General features: G+C 37.5%; 1 protein-coding gene across 1 annotated transcript; it reads left to right on the top strand.

The window, feature by feature from the left end:
- Positions 1-830: 830 nt before the first annotated feature.
- Positions 831-26,472, top strand: LOC149302864 (GRAM domain-containing protein 4). The gene is made up of 18 exons (XM_089482168.1): positions 831-992; positions 3,756-3,879; positions 9,321-9,441; positions 13,013-13,071; positions 14,635-14,770; positions 14,865-14,890; positions 15,317-15,408; positions 16,441-16,532; positions 17,337-17,385; positions 18,595-18,666; positions 18,973-19,016; positions 19,104-19,213; positions 19,763-19,917; positions 23,596-23,743; positions 24,045-24,138; positions 24,454-24,538; positions 25,492-25,560; positions 26,371-26,472. Exons 1-18 carry the CDS (start codon positions 831-833, stop codon positions 26,470-26,472), a joined length of 1,740 nt encoding a protein of 579 aa, XP_089338294.1.

The raw sequence follows: 26,472 nt of genomic DNA, 5'->3' as shown, positions 1-26,472 counted from the left end.
TTTACCCCGCTTGGCATTGGCATTTTTATGCAATATTTGATATCACAATTCCAAAAGGGTGAGCAACGTCCATAATCAATCACACATACCATTCATGGTGCTATTTTGGCATCATAGTTCATGTCCTTCACAGTCTTCCAACTAATGCATAATGGAGTCCGATTTAATGAAGTTGTGATCACCACAGAACACGAGGTCCCAGCAGTGGTATTTTCCATTTACAGCTGAGAAGTGAGACATTATCTTGTTCTTAGAGTGTTAATTCTAAAAACAAATATCACATAAAAAAAATAAACAAGTACACCTCTAATGCATTGTACAATCACATATTAGGGGAAAAAGAAATATAAGCAAATATCTAGCAAGTTTATATTAGTGTGTGTGATGGTAATGAGAAGAACCTCTTTGGTTTGTACTGAAGCTCCCCACCTCTTATAGTGCAACATTACTTGACTTTTACTCATGTGTAATGCTTAGTATGTAATCTGTGATCTGTGTTCAGTCATATGGTATGTTGAAGAGGGCCCTATGTTCTTGACTTTTGATGCTTTTGATTCAACACACCTATTAGCGCAGGTTTTGTTTTTGTTTTAGAATTTGTGAAATGTTTTTCAGCAATGAGGACTGTTATTTTCTAGATATGCGGTAAATCTACCACTACAGCAGGAGTTACACAATTCTTCACGTGTTTTACATGGGCGTGAAGCTTGTCAGGGCTGTAGTGCCAGCATTTGATTTGGGAGAGTGTTTGATAAATGTCTCTTTGCTCTTCATCTCGCAGGGAGATCCACAGTCATGTTAAAGTAAAACCGAAAGGCGCCGTGCTGAACATGCTAAGGAGACTGGACAAGATAAGGTTCAGAGGTCAGAAGCGAGATGAGTTTCCAGATTTAGCGGAGTCTCCAAATGCTTCGGATACTGAATGTGGAGATGAAATCCCACTGAAAATACCTCGAACTTCGGTCAAAGACAATGAGGAGCTAAAGGACCCTGTGAGTATCTGCCTAGATATTCTGTTTATAACTTTATTACGACGAATTAGAGGTCTATATTTCCATATATGTATGTATGTATGTTTTTGGATGTGTGTTTCGTGGAAGATGTGATAAGAATCCAAATGGCTGCATTTTTTGTTTTTGATCAGTGGTTTGTGCTGTTGGAGAAATTAGAAACATATGTCCCATGTAACTCCTCCCCTGGCTTCCCTTATGAAAAGCAGGAAGCATACTTAAGTATGATCATCTAACACGTGCGATTGTCACTACACTTATTTCAGTAGCAGCTGAAGCGCCATTGACGTCAATAGGAGTGCCACATAGTACACGCAGAAAGTATTTTTAAGGCTGTTTCATGCTTTCGCTTCCTGCCTTCAAGGTAAATGAAACTGAATTCTCCTTTTGTAGCTCCGATAACTAAAGTATGCATTTAATATTTAAATACAGTAACATGCAAAATCAACCACAGCATTCAAACTAGACAGTTAGTTGTATGGTGAATTGGTAATCCGGGCATCAAACTTAGTGCTAGTCAGACAGCACTTTTTACGTTGACATCTACTGTCTTTTATTATACTAGGTTATTGATGAGTAATGTAAATAGAAAATATCTTTACCTGCAAATCAAAGAGATTGTAAAGATTTAGGAGGACAGTTTTGTTCTCTGTAATTATATCATTAAAAATATGATACATGTGCAGCGTATAACTCATGCTTGCCATGAGTCCGTCCCAGTGAGTCGCAGCAGAATGAGGCAGTGACGTCACGCTACATTTACAAAGTTACAACCTGGCTGCATGCTGTTGTATCACACGTCACCCATGTAATGTGCTGGCACAGAACGGCCATAATCATTGGAATAAAGCCTGGCTGTGTGGAGTTGACCATTTGAACACAAGTCCTGCTCTTTGGTTTCTTCGGCCAAAACCAGAATAGTTGACCCCTGATGTTTTAGATAGCACGTTAGGAAGAGTTGTTGTAGCTGACCACCATAATTGCATCTTGGCATTGGTGATTTTAAGTTCATTGACCTCCTGGAACGTAAGCCTCTGGCAGGTGTACACCATTTATTTTAGTGCTTGTCCTCTCTAGCTTTTATGTTTAATTATTTTCATTGATTTTTCACCAAATTAGTGTCATGAGTGACAGTAGTACATGTTTGTTTTGCAATAAATGTGCAGTCGGTGTGGCTGAAATATTTTCCTATGAATGTCCTTCTGTGTCCATTCGCCCAAGCAGGCCACCTCATGACCTTGGATTTATTCATGACACCTCCCAACTGATTACAATATTCCGCTACTCGTTTTTGTCCGGTCGGCCCCCACTAGGATGCCCAACACAGATTACATTAGAATTAGCATTATTCCCAGCATTGCCTTGTTGAAATGTTTTTGTTCCAGGTATTGAAGAGTATTTGGGTATTGTTCTCTTTTGACGGAGCACTTCAGCCAGTCCCCTTGGAATAGATGATACCGCTTGGCCTAGGAAGGGGCTGTGATTGATCGGATGACTTTTCTGGTGGCTTTTAGTATGTTTTGTGTAGTTGTGGGATTTTAGTTTGCCAGTACAATAAGCACAGCCCTTTCGCCTGACACACAGTTGGAGCGTTGTGTTAGAGAGTGCACCATGCTGTTGAGTGCGATCCCCTCCTATTTTGGGGGTCTAGAGTGTCCCGGTCACTGGGACCAACATTTTGTGTAATTGTCCAGGTGTAGCTCTGAAGGTAGGCATGCCACGGGAAAAGTATTTGGGTATTTGTCTCTGTGTTGCTGCAGTGTGAGTAGTCTGGCATTCTGCGTGTTTATGAAACCAGCTATTGTGTCAAGCAGTGAGATTCACCCGTTTTTTTGTTTTTTTTTTGGTTGTTCATTTTATGTCCTAGCTTTTAAATCATTTGTTTAATTCTCTGCTAGGAAATAGGTTTCAGGGGCTACCATAACCTGCCCCACTTACCCATGGCAATTAATTCATGTCAATTAGTTTTCATATGAATTAAAACAACGCAGAGACAACATATAAAGATACAAAAAATACATTTTAAACAGTAAATGCAATTATATACAATATGTCATGTGTATGTAATATATTCTTGAAGAGAGTCAGTAGCTGTGCAAATGATCCTTGGATGAGAGGCTGTGGGGGCGATCATTGTTACATTGTTTTGTTGATTACCTTGTAACACTGTTTGGTATGTTTCGGTATCTTATACATGCAAACACTGTGTGCTCCAGTGGGACATGCATTGATAATGCCTTCTCTACTAGTCCCGTTTCATGGGAAATGGAATGACTGAACGCCAGCGTATGTTGATCTGATATTTAGATGTTTTATTCATTTTCCTTCGTACGGCGTTTTTATGGCCAGCTGTGTAAAGGAGCTACAAATCTTTGAGCCCTGTAGCGTTTCTTCTTCTTCTTCTTCTTCTGGAGTCCCTCCCTGAATTTTTTACTGTACCTTCTTTTACTGCTGCAGGAATGCTGACAGCAGAGATTTGCGCCTGCGCCAGTACCAGACAAACAGAATAGATCACTGCTGTTCTAAGGCATTTCCCAATGTTCTAGTTAAAAGCCTCTGCAGAATGCTGTTTATTTCCAGGACGAGACTGCACCATTTCTACTTTTATTAACAAACCAGGTGAAGAGATGAAGTAACATTGTCACATTTAGTGAAATAGAGAACAGACTTTGCATTATTTGTATATCCCGACTCTGCTTTTGGATTTTTAGAAGTGTTTAATTTTGTGGTTTAACTCTTTCCAAGGCTGGTTCGGGGACCATTGTCATGGCTTCTGGAGTAGTATCGGAATTTAACCGCACAGAGTCTGACCGGCTAAATGAAGTCAAAGGGCATCTGGAAATCGCCTTACTGGAAAAACACTTCCTTCGTAAGTAAAAAAAACCAAAAAAACCCTTTTCCAAAGCCAGTAAAATGAGTGCTGATCGCTGGTGTATTGGGTACTTTCACTGTGTAGCAGCAGCTGGACAACTTGTGGCATACCGTAGCTTGAGCCGTAATCCTGGTTTCTAATGTTCGCAGTCTGACAACAGCTGCGTGCTGGCACATTTCTCATCCTCGTTCTGCAGGGGACGAGAAGATTGTATTCAAGCAAGCGCTAGCTGTTAATTGTCATGCAACATATAGGAAGTAATCATGCTCGGTGAGTGGGGAATGCTACCCGTTCAGATGGCAGTATTACTGGTGGTATGAGGCCGATCACACGTTGTCTAATACTTGGAAGGCATTACAGTGTGCGCATTTTATAAAAACGGTAAAATCTCTAAATATACTAACCAAATGAACTTCTAATTTAAGAGAGATTTAGCCTGCATCAAGCTATAGTGAATCCAAGACAAGACCAAACTGATTAAGGACCGAGTCTCTACGTCAGGAAAAATGGGCATGAGGCTTCTTATCTGCTGTCAAATTCTATGTTTCTTTTTTCCGCTCATTCACTTAGTGCTTATATACATGCTATATTATGTAAACCCATTTTATAACCTTTCTGATTGCCTGGGGGCTGACCAGTGTGCCACATGCCTTCTGAGCCTCTGTCAAAACACGCGCCACACAGATTGTGAAAGCCCAGAGATCAACATAAAGGGAGCTGGGGTACCAGCCATATGTGCCATATGTAGTGACACTATTCAGTGTGTAGTGGGGCTGACAACTGGCTCCCAGCCCAGCCAGCAGCTATGTTACTAAATCCGCAACACAAATATTATGTGTTTAACTGTACATGTGAGCCTTCCGCTTCCTACTAAACACTCAGACTGCCTCCACACAACAAACAATGCTGCTGATCTTATATGTGCCCACCCTACGGTGTGTTGTATCCTGTCACCTACATTGTGTGCAACCTAAATATATATATATATAATATATATATATAATAATATACATACAGCCACACCGTTTGGTTACATTTTTTTATCTAGTTTCAGTTTGTTATATATGGGGTAATATAGAAAACCTTTTTGTATTTTCACCAATATGGTAAATGTAATGGGTGGCATGGCTTCCTGACACTAGGTATCTACGAACAGTGTAACTTGTCCAGTTGGTTTCCTGTGTAAGTATCTTCTAAGTTTATCAATTATAGCAACAGAATGAAGAAAGCACATTTGTATACCTCTCAAATGTTTTGCTTTTGGGCACTGTCCTGCTTTTGTGGGCAGTTGGGATCATGGGGCAGTTGGGAAGATCCTCTGATCCCTTCTGACTGACCCAGGGAAGCATAAAAAACTATTAAAAACATGAAACTGGTGGAGGTCAGCGTTCCCATGGATGGACACCTATAAATTCTGAGGATGTGCATTAGTGACCTTTTTAAACCTAACCTCCAACAGAATTCTTAACTACAGGTTAGATATATGTATGTACAAGGTTATAAGAGGGCATGCATAAGAGCTTAGCTTGTACTATTATTATTATTATCTTTTATTTATATAGCGCCAACAGTCTACACAGCGCTAAATACAATACATAAATTCTAGGGATATGACAAGAATTGACAGACTAAGACAAACCGATACATTAGATAGAGAGAGCCCTGCTCGCAAGCTTACAATCTTGAGGGAATGGGGTGACAAACATAAGGCACAGAGAAAGGGTCGGTAATGTCTGTATTCCTCACTCTGTGTCCTAAATGTCTCCACTGCTTCATGGCTTAGATTTTCAAGATTCAGGTCACGCCATCGTGAATAGGCAGTTGTGTGTACAGTTTTCAGTGGTAACGAAGAATCGTTTTGTCTTCTGTTCTTGGCAAAGCGACAGGAAACACAAGCGGGTCTGTCTGCTAGCACATGCCCATCATTTTATCAGATATAAACATACAGTGTTCGCTTCCACTCCAGGCTCCTGTTAAGGGAAATCTCTTGCTGTGCTTCATTAAAAAAACAAAACATAAATTATGCACGGGTATACTTGGTGAAGTTGATGGACACACCCCATTCAAAGTTATTAAACATCTAAATTATTTATGGTTTTGATATTATACTCCCCTTAACGATGGTAAGTGGCCTTAGAACATTGCGAGAGTCATATTGGACATGGTCCAATGTAACGCAATTTAATGTAAGCATCAGGCACAGCTAGATGAGGAGCAGCCTGCCGTAAAGGAGAATGGCTGTCATTACTACTTTTTGTGGGATGTGTGGTTAAACCATGCAGAGCATGATGTCCTGCTATATCTCCCTTACTTTCTGCACTTCAGCAAAGGAGTAAACTTCTGAAGGTTAACCTCTTAAAGGGGGCTTAATCTGTGAACCTCCATTGTTTTACCACTAAAATTTGGACAGGGTTTATTATTGTTCTGCAAATTGTAAAAGTCACAAAAAGCCAAACAAATGAAGAAACGCCTTATTTAGAGACCGAAACTGTTGACTAGAGCATAGCAATTGTAAGATGGTGTTTCTGTGTGTTTATTATACAACTTTTAGTGTATTTTCTAGGAAACCTGCCAAAATCCCCAAACTAGTGTAGTTCATACCATCAAAAGGAATAAGAGTCCTATATCGTGCATTGATGGGTGCTGAAATGTACTTTTCTCTTAAATAAATGAGGACTGGGGTGGATGTTTTTGAACTATGTGCTTATAATTCAGTCTGAAAGATGTCTGCTTGTATGGGAAAAAGTTGTTGCAGAGAGCAGACACAAACTTAGCCCCACATTAAACAATCAACTATAACTCAAAGCTTTAGCTTTTTCCTTCTGCAACTTCGTAAAAGATCCTGCTTCATAACAGTAAGCGACCCCTTTCGGTTCTATCGCGTTGAATTTCCCTTTTATAAATGTGCAGGATTCATAATTACGTGGAAAATGTGTATCCAAAATCTTCTACTGAAATAAAACAAATGGGATCAGGGTGGGGTGGTTGTCGTACTTTGCTATAGGCATTTTTGCTTTTTGTGATCTGATTAAACAATAACAATTTAGGTTTTAGAGCCAGGCTGAATACTGATTGAGCCCATGTATAGTGTTGTATCCCGGCAGTTTCTCTGCCAGAAAGCAGAATGGCTTTTTAAGCAGAATTTTCTCCCCTTTTGTTGAACTGATAGATTGCGTCTTTAGTGATCTTATATCTTTCTCTGCCTTGAAAATTTCTGTAATCTGGCAAATTTCCCATTAGGAGCGAATGTATTCTTCATATATTTTAGCCAGTTTTACAAAGTATTTGAAGAGTTATGTGAACTCTTTGCATTTGTGCACGGCGACTGTTTAGTGTCTTGCTATATATATTGAGATTTTAGGCAAGGGCTGTCCAAGTTTTTTTTTTCTGCATTGGCTGCACTTATTTTTCATTGAGTGGAAATATGGCCTTTTAGCTGTGGAATGCATGTTAATACAGGGTTAATTTGGCAATCACAGAGCCCCATAACATTCAAAGTAATGTGCAGTGTGTGTGAGTGGATCACAGAGCTGCATAGTAATAAAGTTCACAGTAATGGGTTGCATTCAAACAGGCTGCAGCATACTTGGGGCACACTGAGGTTAGGTGGGCTGAAAACCTGCAAACCACTCTCTTTGTTCAAGGGTCTGTGGGCTGGTTGTAGCCTTCTCCTCCAAGTGATTTTCATGCTCTTCTCGTCTTCCCCCCCCTATGGCCCTTGTGAATGACCTAAATTGTCATGACGTGCCCCGACCTTCAATTGTCATCAAGGGGTTAAAGGAGCAGCAGTGTTTGAACAAGATCTCATAGTCTAAAACTAGAGTGTCATAGGCTTAGAGGTATATGTAAGGAACTTCTACTTTACTGAGAGGGTAGTAGATAAATTGGACAATCTCCCAGCAGAAGTGGCTGCGGCTAATACAGTAAGGGGAATTCCAACAGGCGTGGGATCGAGATAAAGCTATTCTCACTATGGGACTTACAGTGGGAATAATGGGCTGAATGGTTCTTATTTGCTGTCAATTTCTGTGTTTCTATAAAAATATGTGTAAGCTTAAAAAAGTATGAAAACCAGTAAGAGGAGTAGAATGCGTGAAATAATGATGAATTGGGACTTTCCCTTTATATATATATATATATGGAAGAACACAGCTGCAACCCTTAAAGAACACTCTCCGGGTGTTGAAGGAAATCAGCCAAGGTACACTAGGGGGCGCTCATGTATTCCATTCAGTGAAAATCCAAAATAATAATGGAAAAAAGAAAAAATATATAGTGTAGATGTATAATTAGATATAATCTGCCCTGCGTGTCGCAGATTTGCACTCAGTGTTTCTCTGTTGTTCAATGCGTAGCAGGGATCACATGGGAGTCCACATTGGGAATATATATCCAAGGGAAGAACACAAAAAGGATCCAATGGTGTGTTATCGTTTTAAAGTGCAGAAAACGCAAAGGGTGGAAGTGTACTTACACTCAGGAGGGTATAAATTAGCCCGTAGTTCCTGGTCACAAACTGGTCCTGTCTGTGTGATCCTCAATCCTTTTCTATAAAAATAGCAAGGGCTGAGAACCTATCCTGGATTTTTGGACCGTCATTGGTTCACTACTCTGTGCCAAAACCCAGTCTCCTGATGATCATGCAGGCAAAGGTGATGACTCTGCTCCTCTCTGTGGCCTGTAGTTTTGTATGAAATGTTTAGGAATTGCAACCATTTTCATACACAGTTCCCTTATTCCAGGGGCTCAAATGTAATTGGACAAATCAACACAATCATAAATAAAATGTTAATGTTTAATACTTTCTCAAGAACCCTTTGCAGGCACGGACTTCTTGAAGTCTGGAACGCACGGGCATCATCAAATGCTGGATTTCCTCCTTTGTGGTGCTTTGCCAGGCCTGTTTGTGTGGGTCTTTATGCCTTACGTGTTGTCTTCAGCAAGTGAAATTCATGCTCAGTTGGGCTGAGATCAGGCATTTGAGTTCGCCATTGCAGAATATTCCACTTCATTACCTTTTAAAAAAAAAAAAAAAAAGAAAAAAAAAAAAAGTAGTAACTGCAATCTACAACCACTGTATAAGACGCACCTAGATTTTAGAACCCAGATTTTTCGAAAAAAAAGGTGCGTATTGTGCGTATTGGGAAATACGGTATATTCTGAATATTCCTTTCATCACTTGCAACATAATGCAGGAAAACTTTTTTTTTTTTGTTTGTTTGCACATTGAGTAGTATGAAAAGTGGTTTAGGTGCAATATATAAAAAGATAATTTTACAATATTAAAATAAATGCTAAAGCTTTATTTTTTTTCTTTTCTCTTCCAATCTCCTTAGTATCTACTTTAATAAGGGCTATGTGTTTATTTGTTGTGTTAGAAAGCCCAACCTAGATTAAAAGTAACAAGCGTAATGTACTTCTCTTTACATGTGTAACAGAGGAAGAGCTCAGGAAGCTGCGAGAAGAGACGAGCATCGAAACGTTAAAGCAAGAGTTGGAAAAAGAGCGGCAGAAAAGAATAGAACTGGAACAAAAAATCTGTGAAGCCATCAAAACTAGGTATTATTTTCAGCTCTTAGTTTCCTTACTTCATACACGTGTTTTGGTTTTTCTGTTGAATTATTAGAATTTTTTTTAGATGAGCCAATAAAAATCTGGGAGTTTTTCAGTTGTGTATTGCTTGGGCATCTGTCCTTCAATACAAGTGACATAAAAGCGGGTTTCACGGTTGGTTATCTTAAAAGGGACACTCCAGTCGTCATATGCACTTTAATGTGCATATGGTGCAAGTGTCCTTCCCCCCCCCTGCAGAACTGAACAATTATTCTCCACTGGCATTAAAAAAAGCATCCCAAAGGATCTCAAAGCATAACTCTCAATAGGTCAATGAAGATATTAAGAGTAATATTGATTACATAAAGCATGGATCTAATCATTATTACTTTTTGCTATTATGTATCTATGGACATGCTTTATTGATGTGTCACACTATTGCAGCTTGATCGAAATGGCATAACACATTGATTTTACCACCCACAACTACTTAAATGGCCTTTGAAAAGGCCACCACTGCAATCAATTTGTGCAGTCCTCTGGAGTACATAACCCGCCCCCCCACCCCTAGTTCTACGATATCATTGAAGTTTATTTGGATGTGGTTGTTTAAATCACTTGGTTGGGCTGAGGTTTACTTTTTGAGATACTTTCCCATAGTACCTAATGGTACCGGTGCTGGTACAGTGATGTTTCTGACAGTAACAATGCTGTTCTACTGAGCTCCCGTGTTGGACAACGTGTCTGTATTAGAGACTCTAAAGAACATTGATATGGATTGTGCCATTGGACAGTGTTGATGATGGTGCTCATAAAATGAAATCCCACACGTTTATGTGCATGAGTATATGTGTATAATTTCCTATATTATGGTTTAGTCCATCACCTGCTCGGATTTGGCTCCTGTATTATCTGCAGGCCTGTTTATTGTGAACTCCACGCTATCTCTGGTCAGAGAGAGGTCATCTGTGTGGCTTGTCTTGTTACAGCTTGCTATCTTGCCTCTCAAAATTCCCCATACACGTGATATCATGTAAATCGTAATCAATTTTAATCTCATTCACTGCTGTTACACAAAGGGCAGTGCATTATTAGCTTGGATGAATCACCGCTCTGTTATGAACGGTTGAGCACATTTTTATTCTGGTTCCGACTAACAGAAAATGCATTATTTTTTTTATTTTTTTTGTTCTGTCTAATGATCATTAGAACACCAGAAGCCACATTTTGTTGTTTCGGTGGCTCATTTTAGTTGCCCTGTATTCAAGTATGAACATTGTTGTCCTAAAACAAGCCCCCACTAACTGATAATAAGAAATCCGGCATTAGTTAGCAAACAAGTGCAAACACGTAGTTATCACAGTCAGCATACCCTCCTCCTGCCAGACATGGGCTGTAAAAATAGACGTGCTTGCTAATATCTTGGCGATGTTGTTGTTGGTGTTGGTGTGTGTTCCACTGGGGCAGAAGAGATGTAAGCTTTACAAATGACCTGCTCACAATGTAGTTGTGAGATTATTCTTCCGTATTCGTTCCCCGTGTAACACGCTCATTATACTTAATCACGGCCGGAGGCATGCGACGCTGTTAGCGTGTCCGTGTAATATGCTGTTTCTACACCGCACAAATATGACTCTCTCAAAACCGCTGACATCTTTTATTTTGATATTGTCAGCAAAAGCTCTCTCATCCTTTTTTTCCCGCGTGGTTGTCCATCTTTATTGTTTTTCTCATTTGCTTGTCTGTCGTCCGTATGAGTTCAGATTTTATGACCTTAGTTTAACGGTTTATGAATGGGCCCTGTGGGACTCTATTGCCTGCTAGAATTCCTTTACTTATTTATGGATTATGTGTCAAGGTATATAATAATAATAATATTGTTTTAACAACGTATGTGCTTGGCTGCTAAACCTATGCATGTTTGGGGAAAAATAGCGTCATTGGTTTGAAACGCCAACTGCCAAACATTAAGTTATATTAATAAAATTCCCCCATGGCTGAATATTCCAGTTAGTTGTTAAAGTATCGGTTATATTACTAGTACAAGGTATTCTCCGATTCGGTTTCTGTCTTAATAGATAATTGCCGGTTTTGTCTCCTTTTTAGAAAAACACGTTCTAACTTTTTCTTTCCCCACAAAGAATATTGTAAATTTATTCAGGTTAATAAAACAAGGCATGCTATTCCACTTTTATTGAATCTGTTCTTATTCTTACAGCGATGGAAGAATGGATCTGTGCTGCTCACTAGTAGTTTAATGGTTGCTCTCATATCCCCATTACTATCGTCAGGCTCTGTCTAGCTATCTGATCAGACAGACAGACATTGAGCCGAAAAGCTTAGACAAATAGCCATGAAGATTAACGCCGTAAACTCGCTTCCTTTAATTGATTGCAAGTACGTTGCTGGGAATGCACGACTAATCTCAATCTTTTTGTAAAATGCACTCTATACTTTAAAGTTTTTGATCTGAGGTTTGTGTTTGGTGCGGTATTTATAATAATGGTTAGCCCAAACATTGTTAATGCATCCTTAACTGAACCTAGATGGGGACAGATGTTGGCTGGTGCTCAATTATGTACGACTGGCCAATCCTTTATCGCTTGTACAGTTGTAATTCAGAACGTTCAAAGAGAAAAGCTGTGTTTTGTTATTGGAATTTTTACACAAGACGGGTAGGTGAGGTCTACTTTTTTTATAAATGGGGAAACAGGTTTTATACCCAAAAATATATGTTGTATTTAGAGGGGAAACCCCTGCCTTCTTTATACGATCAAGACTGGTGTATTGTACCTCGAGTGATTTAATTTTGTGAAATCAAGAATGTGTGCTAAAAAATGTCTGTCTGAAAAATCCTGGATTCTGTGTCACCATTGAAAAACTTTTTGACGTGGAGAAAACGTACGTTAGCCAATATAGCATAAAATGCGCTGTATTGTGGATCAATTCACTTCTTTTTGCAGCTGATATTTAAGATTTTTCTTTTGACTGAATGTGAAATATGGTACACAAATGGTGATTGGTACCTAATCTTACCGCAGCGTGGTGTATAAACACAATTACCTAGTCTATAGAACAGTTTCAGTAACGACGCTTGTTGCTTCCATATAATATTGTCAGTTAATATACACTGATTCTGTGTATTAATAGTGTTTACATGCAATGCAGCTGCTCTGCATGTTTATGCTAAACAATAGATATGTATTCTATTCGGTTATGTTTCCATTGCTTTGATTTATAAACGGCAATTGGGTTTTTCTGTGTTAGTCACTCTGTAATTCATTTAATACTAAATCCTATGGATATATTGCTTCCATCCTAAACTGTACAGATTTGTCCCGACTAGAATAAAAGAAAAACCAGAGAACCAAGTAAGATGTAGGAGATGTGTTAACTGCTGTGATCATTATGACAGTCATGAGAAATAAATACATATTTCTCTTGGTAACGTACTATACGTAATAATTATACTACTGCTAGTTTAACATTAAGTTTTAATACACAGCAGTGAATGCAGATGAACGTATTTTGTGTGTTTTTTCTTTAATATATATTTTTGGTTCTGATTTCCACTCAGGCCTGATGACTCTACCGCTCAACAGCCTTCCAAAGGGCAGACACAGACCAATGGAGCAGGTATACATAATCACTAGAGATCAGAGTAATGGTTGCATTTGGTAGTCAGATTAAGCGCGTTATACGTCATATACTGTTGGTTTTCATTATAATTATTATTGTGACACCTTCTTTTCATAATTATATGGACTGTGTAACCATACTTGAACACACACATCAGTTACATATGATGTCTGCCATGGATGGTTCCTCGGAACATACCATCATGGTGGAACTCATCAAAGATCCGTGAGTCTAGGAAAGTTCATGACCAATATTAAACTTTCAGATCACAAACAACCCAGCTGCCACTGGTTATAGCTGAGTCACACATACAGGGTTTAAATCCCAGCCTCCTACTTACTCTTCACCCAGACGTTTACTTAAGAGTTATTTATTTTACTGTTGCATGGTTGAGTGCACTGAAAGGGTTAAATGTCCAACTTTTAGTTTAAAAAATAAAACAGTGTGTTTTTACAATTCATGTTTTTATAAAAGTCATCTTAGTTTAAAATGTCATACTATAGAAGCTTTTTGCATTTGAAAAATATAATAAAACGATAGTTTAACAAAATATGGTTGAATGCATTGATATGATGACCTGGTAGCTGGGCCGTCTGTAATTCTATTGGAAAAATGGAACTGCTAATTGACGTTGTAGCGTAACCAGGAAATTGTAGCGTGTGTATCATCTGTTTCAGTTTTTCCCTGAAAAATAAGTGGATTCATTAGTAGGTTGATTAGGCCTCTGGTTGCAGGTATTGCCTAGTAATAATGTTTAATGATTTTATGAATAAGCAGAAGTACTACTGATTCCGCTTCTGTCTTTGAAAGGCTCTTATAGCTTTGTCTTTTTTTTTTTTTTTTTTTTTTATTGTTCGTGTTTCATAATAGAAAACATGCAGAAAAAGTACGCATTCATCTTCTGATTTTTTTATTTTTTTTTTATATATATTTTTTTTTTATAACAAGTAATGACAGCATTTAGCATTTGGGTTTATTGTCAAACTGGGGAAAAAAAATCCTTAAAGTTTATATGCATAAAAAATAAACATACCAGTCAGTCTCGATATGAAGTCTAGCTTCAGTCTCTCAGTCTGCCCCACATTATAAACAAAAATCTGCATCTATGTATATATGAGGTTTTATAACTAGACCTGCGTATCGCTACCTCAAAAATAGTACTAATGGTCAGAAAAAAATCGGAGGAAAATTACCACCAAGGCCAAGCTGTTGATCATTTCTACAGAATAGCAAAAACATTCTAATCTTAAAACACAAAAAAATCTTATGTAACAGAAAATACTAGTTCTGTGTAGTTAAATCCTTAACCCTAACTTCTACTGAGGCCTGTAACATGACGTTTTCAGTGTTTCACTTTTCCCTCCATATTCAACTATGAGTGATGGTTCCTTGACATTATTATTACTATTTATTGTTGTATATAGTGCCATCATATTCTGCATTGCTGTACAATGGGTAAACACAACATATATAATAAATAAGATTTCATTATTTTGTTGGGACTTCCTCTTTGTGATTTTTTAATTTTTTTTTTTTTTTTTTTTTTTACCCTCACCCAAGAAAAACCTCAAAGGAAAACTGTGTGTGCAAGAGTCCAAAAATGGTTTTATGAGAAGTTTGGGGAGTACATTGAAGATTTCCGGTTTCAGCCAGAAGAGAGTACTGTGGAAACGGAGGAGCCGCTAAGTGCTAGAAGGTAGTGTTTTGGAAATGTGAGAATGTGTTTGTTGCAGGTAAAGCTAATTGTATCGGTCATTTCCATATTGTCAATTTTTTTTCTCGTCTTCCAGGCTGACTGAAAATATGAGAAGATTAAGTAAGTATTGCCAAAATAATGCTGTCAAATATGTTTTTTTTGTTTTTTAAGAATGTGTTTGGACATATGCGCTAAGACTTTCCGTGTCTAAAATTTCTATGTTTATCCCATATTTTGAGTAGATTCAAACACGGCTGCCATCGGATGCTTGGAAGTGACAGCGGTATCACTATTTTACATAGATAATAGAGCATAACGTTCCATTTGAAGTCTATTTACTCCATGCAAGTAATATTATACATGTTAACTACCATGGCAAGCTGTGCATGGATCCCGGTTATTTATATTCAATGTGTCAGGTGATATATATCACTGGTATGTGATAAAGCCTTGCCTAACAATGTGTACATGAACTGATACCAGTATTGTGAGTAGTAATATATTAATATCATTCTTCTACAAATCATTATTTTTTTTTGTCATTAGAGAGAGGTGCCAAACCTGTCACGAATTTTGTGAAGAACCTTTCTGCCTTATCAGACTGGCATTCTGTCTATACGTCTGCTATTGCCTTTATTGTAAGTATATGGCATAGCAGGTGGGACTAATGTGTCTCCTTGCTTACCCATACATAACTGTTATATAGCAGAAGCATACACACTATAGTGCTTTTTACTGATAATACGTGTCCTATTTTATTAGCAATGTTTGCATTTAATATATAAGTCACCAGAATCAGGAATCAGCACTCACTCCCCACAGGAACTCAGGTGCTTAGCTGTGCCGGGAAGGGCCAGCTCCCCAGTAAATCAAAATAGAAAAAGGCTCCAGGCACTCAAGGGTTCCATCAGACAGATTTATTGAAGGAAACGGACAACAACGTTTCGACCTCACAATGAGGTCTTTATCATTGTGAGGTCCAAACGTTGTTGTCCGTTTCCTTCAATAAATCTGTCTGATGGAACCCTTGAGTGCCTGGAGCCTTTTTCTATTTTGCATTTAATCTGCCAGTTTGTTTCTACCCGCTGTGATACTTTTTATTGCATTTTCTCCTTGGCCTTGTCTTAGATACATGACACCTGTCCTATGAAAGCTTCCATTCCCTCGTTGTATTATCTTCTACCACCCTCTTAATGAAGTAATATTGTATTATATTAAGCTCCTGACCCCCTAGTTTTTTTTCTTTTGAACGGAATTTCCCATTCAAACCCCTTTCGAAGTTTACTGCTATTGAACATTACTACATTATTATATGTATATTTTTTTTTTTAAGATTCATGTAAATTGTTGGTAATCCCAAACTAGAGAGCGCAATGTAGATTAGAATGCAATACAGTAGAGACTATTTTTTTGTTAAAGCGGAGTTGGGGGTTGAGTAAAATCCGTGTTGACTCTATTTAGTCAATACGTTGTGATGTATGATTTATTTTTTACATTTTAGGAATAAATCATTGAATTACTGACAATGATTTTTTGAATTATATGCCATTTTCTGAATCTTATTTTTCTTCCTTCGTCCAGTGTTTTTTTTATGAAGGAGATATACTGTATGTTAAGTATATCTTGTGTGAATTATTTCCCATATAACATACCGTCTCATTTAATTTCAGATTTACATGAATGCTGTGTGGCATGGCTGGGCCATTCCCATGTTTTTATTTTTAGCTATTTTGAGGTTGTCCCTTAATTACCTCATTGCCAGGTAACAAACTTTTAAGTCTTTAAATAGCAACTTCTACGAGGAGTAGAAGTACTTGTCTTATAACGTAGCTGTGTATCTTATGGCTAGCATATAATAAGTGCTACCTTGTGCATGATATCTGTTTCTCAGTAGCATGCTTATTTCCCAGGGCCTATATTTGATTGCAGTCCTGGGTTAGTGTCAGATGGTGGGGTACACTTGGGCATCTTGTTTTGCTCGGACGTTAGGTAAATAAAACATACTCTTGGGTATGAATTGGTTAATACCATGAAGGCCATGCAGAAATGGATCCTAGTGAGTCATTTTTAGGCGTCTATGCTTTCTAACCAAATATTGTAGATCATTTGACATGTTAATATGTCATATATGTAAGTGTTCAATATTTAGTTTCAATAATATTGATCTGTTTATGGAGCAGCTCGATGCAAGTTCTGCAGCCATTGCGAGTGACGCTGTTTACTGTCTACGGTGGCCTTGGTGGCTTACGGTTTCCATCACCCTGAAGCCACTTGATGTTATTTTGCTGGGCTTATGTACATAAAATATTAACTGAAACCTGTATGTGAATTGTAAGCAGGTGTAATATTTTTTGTGTGGTTATACAATTTTTTTGTGTGCTTAACACCATTACATGCATGTGATTTTTGTCCAGTAGCTTAGAAGGACGGCTTGTTTGAAGGCAACTGTATGAAGGCAACTGTATGAATAGCTGTATGAGCATCTGATTGTAGTCCCTGATATATAACTTGTTGTAAGTTTTGTGTGTTTGAGTATATATATGAATCTGTTTCTTTTCTCTCCCAGGGGTTGGAGGATACAGTGGAGCATTGTGCCTCAAGTTTCAGAAACAGTAGTGAGTCCTGTCGTTTATCGGCTAGTCCTATCTGTATGAAATCTCGAAGCTGTATTTATGTTTAGGAGGGAAAGCACCCATTTCTAAACTGTTTTACACAGTCTAGCGGGTGGAAATCAATAAAGGGAGTCAATTAGTGCATGCATGATGGTTATTCCTACGGTATCAACAAAGTGATACATTCTATTAGGAGAGATGCCGCTGTCACACCCTTTATCATGACAAAATTATATATATTGCACTCAGACTTTGACAAAACTGGGGAGGGGGTGAATGAAATGTCTAACTCATTTTTTAGAATATTTATCCACTCGCATGTTTATTAGTGAGGGTTCTGTTTTTTTATGTGGTAGTGTACTGCCACCTAGTGACCATGTATGGGAATTACACAACTATATTCTATAGTATTTATTTAAACCCCATCCGTAATAAAGTTCCATTATTTACTCTAATTTTTCTTATAGAGAATGATGTGTCAAATATGTTTTTTGAAGAAACTATTTTCCACCCTCAAAAGTAGTGTATAATTCATATAGATGCGTTAAATAATAAAGAAGGAAATTCACTGTTGACCAAACGTATAGCAAAAATGGTAATTTGTGGATGATATGTATCCAAAACCTTACAGTTATCACATGGGATATGATATGGGAGCATAGTAAAATAAACCTGGCCAATATATTAACTGTTATACATTCGATATAATAAATGAGTGTGGGTCGTCTTACATTATACAGACTCCTTTAGCTGGTAGCTGGCAACGAATAGTGTGTCCACGGTCATAATGCCCTTCCCTTATAATATCATGTAATAAAATACAATGCGTTTAGCTATTACTGTAGAAAAAAGATTCAAATGCACAGGTTTGTAAAACAATAAATGTTTCTAAAAACTATGGCTAAATACTTTGTGATAGACTGTAATACTGTGAACATCAGCATGCACTGATTTAAAATCATTTTTAGATTTACCCATGTTATCCCCGATTGTAGCTTTTTTGGGTAGCTTATGCAAAAGGAAGCACCCAAGTAAAAGGGACTTTTATGCTTTGTTGATTAACAACTGGATGTACAATGCTTTCAATACAAATGTTGGGTGTACCGCAAAAAGACTGCATTATATGTAATGGTCAAATGACACCAGTTTGAGTAATTCAGGGCTTTTTCACATTCTTTCACAAATTTCATCTTTGTCGATCTTTATCCACAGGAACTTCCAAAAGAAGATCTCACGGTGTCTGAAAAGTTTCAGTTGGTTCTAGATGTAGCACAAAAAGCACAGGTACGCGACTGACCTCGTAATGGCACAAGTGACCTGCTGGCACAAGTCTTCTGCTGCTGTTTATATAGTACGCTATTAGAAGGGCGCTTTCATAGCGTACCTTTCTTAAGTATTGGGATGGGTGGGTAAAACTCTGATTGTTAACAGTGAATTGAAGTTAGTAACACAGTTCATAAATAAACAGATTGTGTTGTTGCACATATATAGTCCAAATAGTTTCTTTTGAAGTTTGTAAATCACTTGATTAGTAATTTATGTAACAGATAAATACTTCTAATCTTAAATATACCCATTTTGCTCTTACAGAACTTGTTTGGCAAGATGGCAGACATACTGGAAAAAATTAAGAAGTATGTGCTCATTTTTATTATTTTGTTTGATTGGTCAGATAATTAGCGCCGCTTAGAAAACTTATTATTTCACTTTTTTGTTCCCAGTTTGTTTATGTGGGTCCAGCCAGAAATCACCCAAAAACTATATATTTGCCTGTGGGCAGCCTTTGTAGCATCCTGCTTCTTTCCCTACAAATTGATTGGGCTTTGCATAGGTGAGTTTCATTATTTGTGAAAAGTATATACTGTCCACTTTCTTTCATGAGATTTATTTGTCTCCGCTGGTGATCCTCCAAAGACTTCCTTGGTGTCATGCTGAGAATATGTTAAAAGCATGCCTTAATATCCCTGTTTACACGGCTGAGCTTTACACATAGGTTATCTTCTAAATCAAAACTGAAAATGCTTTCATCCAAAGACAGAGTACAAATTAAAATTTGATTATCTTTAAAAATGATCGTGAATTAATACATTTTCCATACAGTTGTAGTCCCATAACTACATGATTATAACCAGCATATTTCTGCTGAAATTTAATCACACTGTTATAAAGGAAAAATTGAATTGTAAAGGTGCAGTGCTGTGTACTACCTAAATTTCCTAGACCATTCTAGATATAGAAAGGCAGATAAGGGGTTCATTGGGACATATCACTCACATCCTTGCTAGTTAAATCTCTGGAGTCCAGTCTTTGTAAATGTGTATTCGAGTAATGGCTAAAATGTCTTTGCAGTGCAATAATATCATCATTATGTCACTTTTAGGACTTTATGCTGGCATTAAGTTTTTTCTCATCGACTTCATCTTCAAGCGTTGTCCAAGACTACGAGACAAGTACGACACCCCTTATATAATCTGGAAAAACCTCCCGACTGACCCCCAACTTAAAGAGAGGACAAACGCTACTGTATCCAGACGGGTAAGTGTAACCCTCTGTATGATGTAAATACATGTTTTATATTTCTTCCTTCTAGTAATAACTATAAGAATGTGCCGTATGTGCAAAAAAGACCAATCCCCGGGTCCGAAAGATAACCAATAAATCCACGTCTAGTTGACATTAATCATCAAAAAATCAAAATTAACTTTTACTATACTCAAATCTAATAAAATTACCTGGAAATCGACTGAGAAATAAATCTGACTGAGAAATTCTTTCAGGTAATTTTATTTGAGTATAGTAAAAGTAAATTTTGAATAATGTATTACTTTTTCTTTTCCTTCCAGTAATATCCTAAAACTTGCTCTTACTTGATTACATTATTATAAAATACTGTGTGTTCCAGTTCCATGTAAAAAAAAAAAAACAAAAAAAAATAACTTTCCCAAAAATATATATGTTAATGTTTCACCTCTTGCTGTTTTGAGGATCCACATTGGTGCACTTGGAAGCACAAGAAAACCCAGAGGTGTTGAAAAGGTTTTTGCATAGATATTTCTGAACATTGCATGAAATACAAATCAAGACACACGTACAATGTGTGTATATGCGTTTACTAGGAAGAGAGTTGACTGTAATTCAGTTGGAAATCTAAAAATAAAAAACGTTTTAAGAATATTAGTTATTTTTTTGTGTCAAGGACTTCTTAAGAAGCCACACATCTCTCTTCACTGAATATACTCCAATTTCCTTATTTTACTATGCATCAAGAAGGGCTGAGATGGTCCTGCGTATTGTGAAGTTCAATGGATATGGAGACTTTGGAGAAGAAACACAAATCTCCTGATATAACTCTTCTACCAACCCTCCCTTTACAGAATTAACACCTCTGTTGGGCTAAATGAAGACCCCACTGTTTATAGAATGGCTATTGCCCAGTTTTTTGTTTTACTCCAAGTAAACAGAGAGAGTGGTTCATTGTGTGCAATACAAGCTTGCATTACTTCTGACTGCATGTAGATATATAAAAGTCTATGATTAACTTTTAGAATGTGGGCTTATTGTCATTGTTCTTACCTAGAGGTGGCACTTTATTGATAGAAGGCTCCCCAGATGATTATGACAATTTCCCTGTTGCAGGTCATCGCATCCAGATTACTGTGTATAGTATAGCTAAACCTACCTTTTTGGTGTAAAGGAAAAAATAATCTCTGAAGTTTGTGTCTTCACCTCTACATAAACTTATTAGAACAATCGAGTGATCACCTACAACAACATACTGCAACAAATGTTCAGCTGAACCTTTTTTAGAAATGGCATACAGGATGTTTTCCTACAAGGTGTATGACTTGTGCCTTTGTTTCCTGATTAGTGACCGGTTTTATGTGTATCTATTAAACATTGCAACTTATTTTTATAAATGATGCAGACATAAGGAGAGAGTGTGGCTAAATTTGGGAACTTATTACCTTTAGAGTACACTGGGTTTATGTAAAATTCATTTATTGTCCTCAAAACACTACACCGTAATAGTGTTTTTCTGTTAATCTGTACAACATTTATGTTTTTTGTGTGTTCTTATAGTTCTATAGGTATTTCCCATAGATCAAACAGTATGCATAATAACATTGATGAGTTAAATAAGTTGATTACTACCTTTTCATAGTTTGTAAGGCTCATTCCCATAATATACCATTTTAGGTACATTTTGTATTGAGGGTGTATAATAATTTATTTTTGCATGTTATATGGCCTTAGGAAAATTTAAAGTAATAATTTTGTATTCTGGGCTCCATATGATGCAGGCTAAGCACATCTTTAGCGTGAACAGCATTTGTTGCCATTACGGGGACAGATTTTATAGACGGAGAAAGTCATTTTGGAACTATATATTCAGACTTCTCCTAAAGATTGGCTTGGTGGTTTGGTAGAGGTATATTTGCTGGGTTTAAAAAGTAGTCCTATCACCATAATGGACAGTGTTCTTGTCATAGTTTCTTAGGTGGTAAGACCACTTTTCATACACACCCGACTATTTTTACATCACCCATTTCTTCGACCTAAAATATAATCTATATAACAGAACCATATTTGTAACGGTTATCAGATTGTTCATTGTGCATCTGTGTTGTGTTTCACTCAGTTTGTGTTGTGCAAAATACAATTGTGAAAGACGTCACCCTTTATTTTGTCACTGTCACATTTGTGTTTGTTTCTTTCCTGCTAGCTGTCAGGGCATGACAAGGTATGGATCTTAGAGTGCTTTTTGTCTGGCATCTTGCATACATGATCACTTGCTGCAACCTTTGTAGACTACCCAAAGGTGTCTTATGAAGTCCATGTCCAGGTCTAAAACATAGCCCTTAATTCTGCATCCTTCACCATGGCTTGTGTGGTACCCTTGCATATAACTGGGTCTTGAATATGACATGCATTTTGTAACTTGAGGCAGAGCCTCCAAGAAATTGCGTTGGACTTGTTGTGCAGTGCCAACAATGCTCTTATTTTGGGACAACCTCGCTAGAGTTGGCTCAGCCAAGTAAATCAGTGAGTTAAAACTGCAGTTCTCATTACAAACCTCTTTGGTTAATAACATGTCCAGGAAGGTGCTAATTTCAAGTGACATCTGACTATACTATAGTAATCTGTTGGTCATGCAAATTCTGGAAGTTTACCTAGTTGCCACAACAAATGCGTTGCCCAGACTGTCCACCCGCTTAGACTTCAAAGGTGTGCTTTAAGGCAACTGCAGTCCGATACAGAGAAGTGTATGCACTTCCCCAAACTTCAGAAATCATTTTTGTCCGTATAGACAGAAACTGTCCTTATGGAGGAAAAACACAAGATGATATTTTTTTGTCGTGTGGGGAAGGAAGCAACTTGGCTATACGTTCAATGGCAGCTGCAAAAACAGAAACAAAATGGCAGTATTCAATGTGAACCCATGTTTATTTAAAGCCATGCATCTGGGAACAGAGGTTCACAGACCAATCAATATAAGGGCATGTTTTATTTCGGAACGGAGAAGAACTTTAGTAATCAGAATAACTGAATTCTAGACCTAACCAGTCCTCAATAGCACCTTGAGACTTATTGGCCGGTCAATGGTATTGCTATGCATGGCTCCGGTGCGTGTTCTGAGTTGGATAAACATCTAATAACTTCCTCTTATACAGAATTAATTATTTTCTTGAAAATATCTACACTGTAGAGAATAACATTCTTTAATGGGATATTATACTATTATATTTCTTTTTAATTTGCTGCTTTTACCAATGCTTGACCCTCTCTAAAGTAGCAGTCCATAGGAATCTTTAGAATTGCACAAGCATGCGGCACAAAGAATCCCATGTTAAATAAGGCCCTGAAACAGTTGTGTCTTTGATGCCCCACAGACTTTAGTACCAAGATCACATCACTTGCCAGTGGTCTGTCTGTTGACTATCATTGTGAAGTCTTGAATCGGTGTGTTTCAGTGTCCTTCAGAGCTCCCCAAGTACAATTCTGCTCTGAAACACCCACATATTAACGTTTTAGGGCAACAATATTGAATTAGCACAGTGAGACATTTCATGTGATTTTGATATTATGGTCTGCTGCTTTATTTATTGGAAATATTGCAAGACTTGAGCAGTTGCACTGCTTGTGTTTATAAGACACTATTAGTAATGTGTGGGTTTATCGGTAATAACCCAAAACGTATGTGCTTTGTTTCAGCTTCAGACTGTATCCTCGAGAAGTAGCGTAGCGAGTGGAGCCCCACAAGGGGTCGGCAGAGACGACGAAGGAGGACGCTTCCATAACACAAAAAAGAATAGTTTTCATGAAGTCTTCAATTTAGCTGAAACAGAGCGCCCACTGCCAGGTAACTGGTGTTTATTGCATTTCAGTTTGCCCAGCACTTTTACAATAGAAAAAAAGCATTTAAAATGCGTCTTCTGGGCTGTGCGCCACATGGCTGATTACTGTAGTCTGTCCTGTTTTGGTCTTTATTTGTAAAAGTGTGAATATGGAAGGGTTTGCAGAGACTGGACTTTTATTCCAGCAATCAAGTCATGATGAATCAATTATGCCTTCTCTATAGACAAGATGGTTTGGAACGGGCTCCCTTTATGGTTAAAGTATAGGCTGTTATCGTTTCTGACTTCCCCTGTCTCTTCCGTTAGTGTGTGACACTGGTTGGCGCTGCTGCTTGATTAACAGAGACAGGAAGATGCCCACTGACTACATTAGAAACGGTGTATTGTACGTCACAGAAAAGTAAGTACGATTAAGAAAAACATCAATTTCCTAAAAAAATGATTACATTGTTTTCCTATTATTAAGACCGCAGGAATAATAACAATGAAAATAAGAAATCAAGCGTTTCCCATATATCCTAATGTGAACGTGGTGTGATGTCTACATTTAAATTAATGTGTATACATACAGTATATATACATACACACATGCACACACACATATATGTATATAAGATGTTTAAAAACAATTTAGAATTATAAACAATGGTGTTTCTTCTTGAAGGAGAAGAATAACTTGTCATGCAACCTTTTTTTTTCCTTCTATATTTCTTAGCTTTTTATGCTTTGAGAGTTCAAAATCTGGTTCATCTAAAAGGAATAAAGTGATAAGATTGACAGATATAACGGACATTCAGAAGGTATGTTATTGGTCCTCCTATAACTTCCAAATTATCCTAGTTCTGTAACATATTAGGTATTTCTTGAATGCTCACAATTAGTTTGAATTTGTATAACCACGGTAAAACAGGGAGTGGGAGAGAAAAAAATGGACACCTGAAGGCATAAAAAACACCCATTTTTTTTCAAGAGTGGTTAAACAACAAAAGTTAAGTGTATTGAAGGGAAGAAATAAACTATATATTATACCTCTGCGTGTTTCTTGGTGGTATATGGAAACAGATCACCACGCGCAAACATATGTTATGTTCTGTATTAATATTTTTGGATGTGTATGATACACATTCACTTTTTTAACTAACCTAAAAAGTTTTTTTTACACCTAACATTTATTCTTTCTTGTATTCTGATGCAGTTAGTCTGTGTTGACAGAAGGATGTTTAAAGATGTATGTTGTAGTAGGGAACATGATATATAAATCCCATAGTAAATGTAGATATGAATCGGCTACTGGTACTGTGACAAATAGCTGAGGGTCAATAAAGTCAGCTTTATGGATTTTAAGCACAGTCCTTTAGGACAATTAGTCTCAGGAACACCAATTTGCTGCAAGCTGTGTTTGTATGTACGCGTGCCCCTCTAGTCACTACCTATACCTCCCTTCCAGACTCTGGCTCTGGTGGCCCCCCCCATACAAACCACCCAGGTCCAGGCAGGTAATGCCACACTTGGCTCAGGGTTCATCCTTGCCCTGGAAACTTCTCAACTTCCCCTCTCCAGTCTCGGAATCAATTCCTTGGTGAAGTTTAAATGTCCATCACCTGCATTTGAAGCAGGCTTCATAAGAATCTGTTCTCCAAAAAGCTCCACTGCATGGACCCATACATATAAATTACACCTCGACTGTATAAAAAACCATCTCCCTGGTGCTTTACAGTGCCGGTGTGCTAACGCGCTATGTTCTTGCTTTCAGTATAAAGTTCTGTCTGTATTGCCAGGCTCTGGGATGGGCATTGCGGTATCAACACCCTCTACGCAAAAGGTAACTGTTACATTTCACGTTCTGGTTTTTTTTAGTTTATTTTTACATTTTCATTGCTATCTATGGCTGACACCAAAGATAATTTTGCCCAATGCTTTCCAACAATATATATTGGTGATATCAAATAAAAGTAATGCATTGTAATATATGTGCGCGCATTGCACATACGTTTCATGCCCAGATAAGATAGACCATGATATATTCTATGTGTCTCTCTTTGCAACAGTACCCTCTTCCCTTAATAATAATTATTAATATAATTAACACTTTTTGTTAGTGCTAATAGAAAATATATTCAGTAATTATTCACAGTTTATACTAGCAACTTTAAAAGCTGATTGAACGCTCATTAAAAATGAGGAGAGGAATTATCAGTTTAAATTCCTTCACTCTTGAGGAGCCAGCTCCCCCCTGCTAAGATACATATATCTTAAGTATTAAGTACTCCGTAACATAAAAGTCATTTTGTAATGTGTGTGTGCTGTTACCGCAATATTTTTTTCTAAATCTAAATGTCTGCAGTTCACATTTTTTAAATAGTTAAAAAAAAATCACCACATTTTATTTTGTACTGGAATATAAGATTTTATTTTTTTGGGGGGAGGGGGGGGCAACATGTCCTAGATCTTACTAGTTGCTTGCACTCCTAATACACTGCTAATATTTTGGTGTACCTTTATAATAAGACACCACTTCTGATATTGCAGACGTTATGGAACTGATATTTAACCATTTAAAATCTTACATTTTTATTTCTCATGTTGTGCTCTGTGCATTTACCCCATGACTGTTTTCTTTCTCTCCTTACAGCCACTCATTTTTGGTGCCATGGTACACAGAGATGAAGCGTTTGAAACCATCTTTAGCCAGTATGTCAAAATAACTTCGGCAGTTACGAACAGCGACACTTAG

This window comes from Sceloporus occidentalis, unplaced genomic scaffold (assembly GCF_023333645.1).
Source record: "Sceloporus occidentalis isolate IW3139 unplaced genomic scaffold, rSceOcc1.0.p SCAF_17, whole genome shotgun sequence".
Taxonomy (NCBI): domain Eukaryota; kingdom Metazoa; phylum Chordata; class Lepidosauria; order Squamata; family Phrynosomatidae; genus Sceloporus; species Sceloporus occidentalis.
The sequence above is the reverse complement of the archived record's forward strand: the minus strand, read 5'-3'. Positions and strand labels throughout refer to the sequence as shown.

Excerpts from the sequence above, each read along its gene's own strand:
- LOC149302864 (XM_089482168.1), top strand. The coding sequence starts at position 831 with ATGCTAAGGAGACTGGACAAGATAAGGTTCAGAGGTCAGAAGCGAGAT. Across the intron at positions 24,139-24,453 it reads GTATTGTACGTCACAGAAAA|CTTTTTATGCTTTGAGAGTT; the intron begins GTAAGTACGATT and ends TATATTTCTTAG. Across the intron at positions 25,561-26,370 it reads CAACACCCTCTACGCAAAAG|CCACTCATTTTTGGTGCCAT; the intron begins GTAACTGTTACA and ends CTCTCCTTACAG.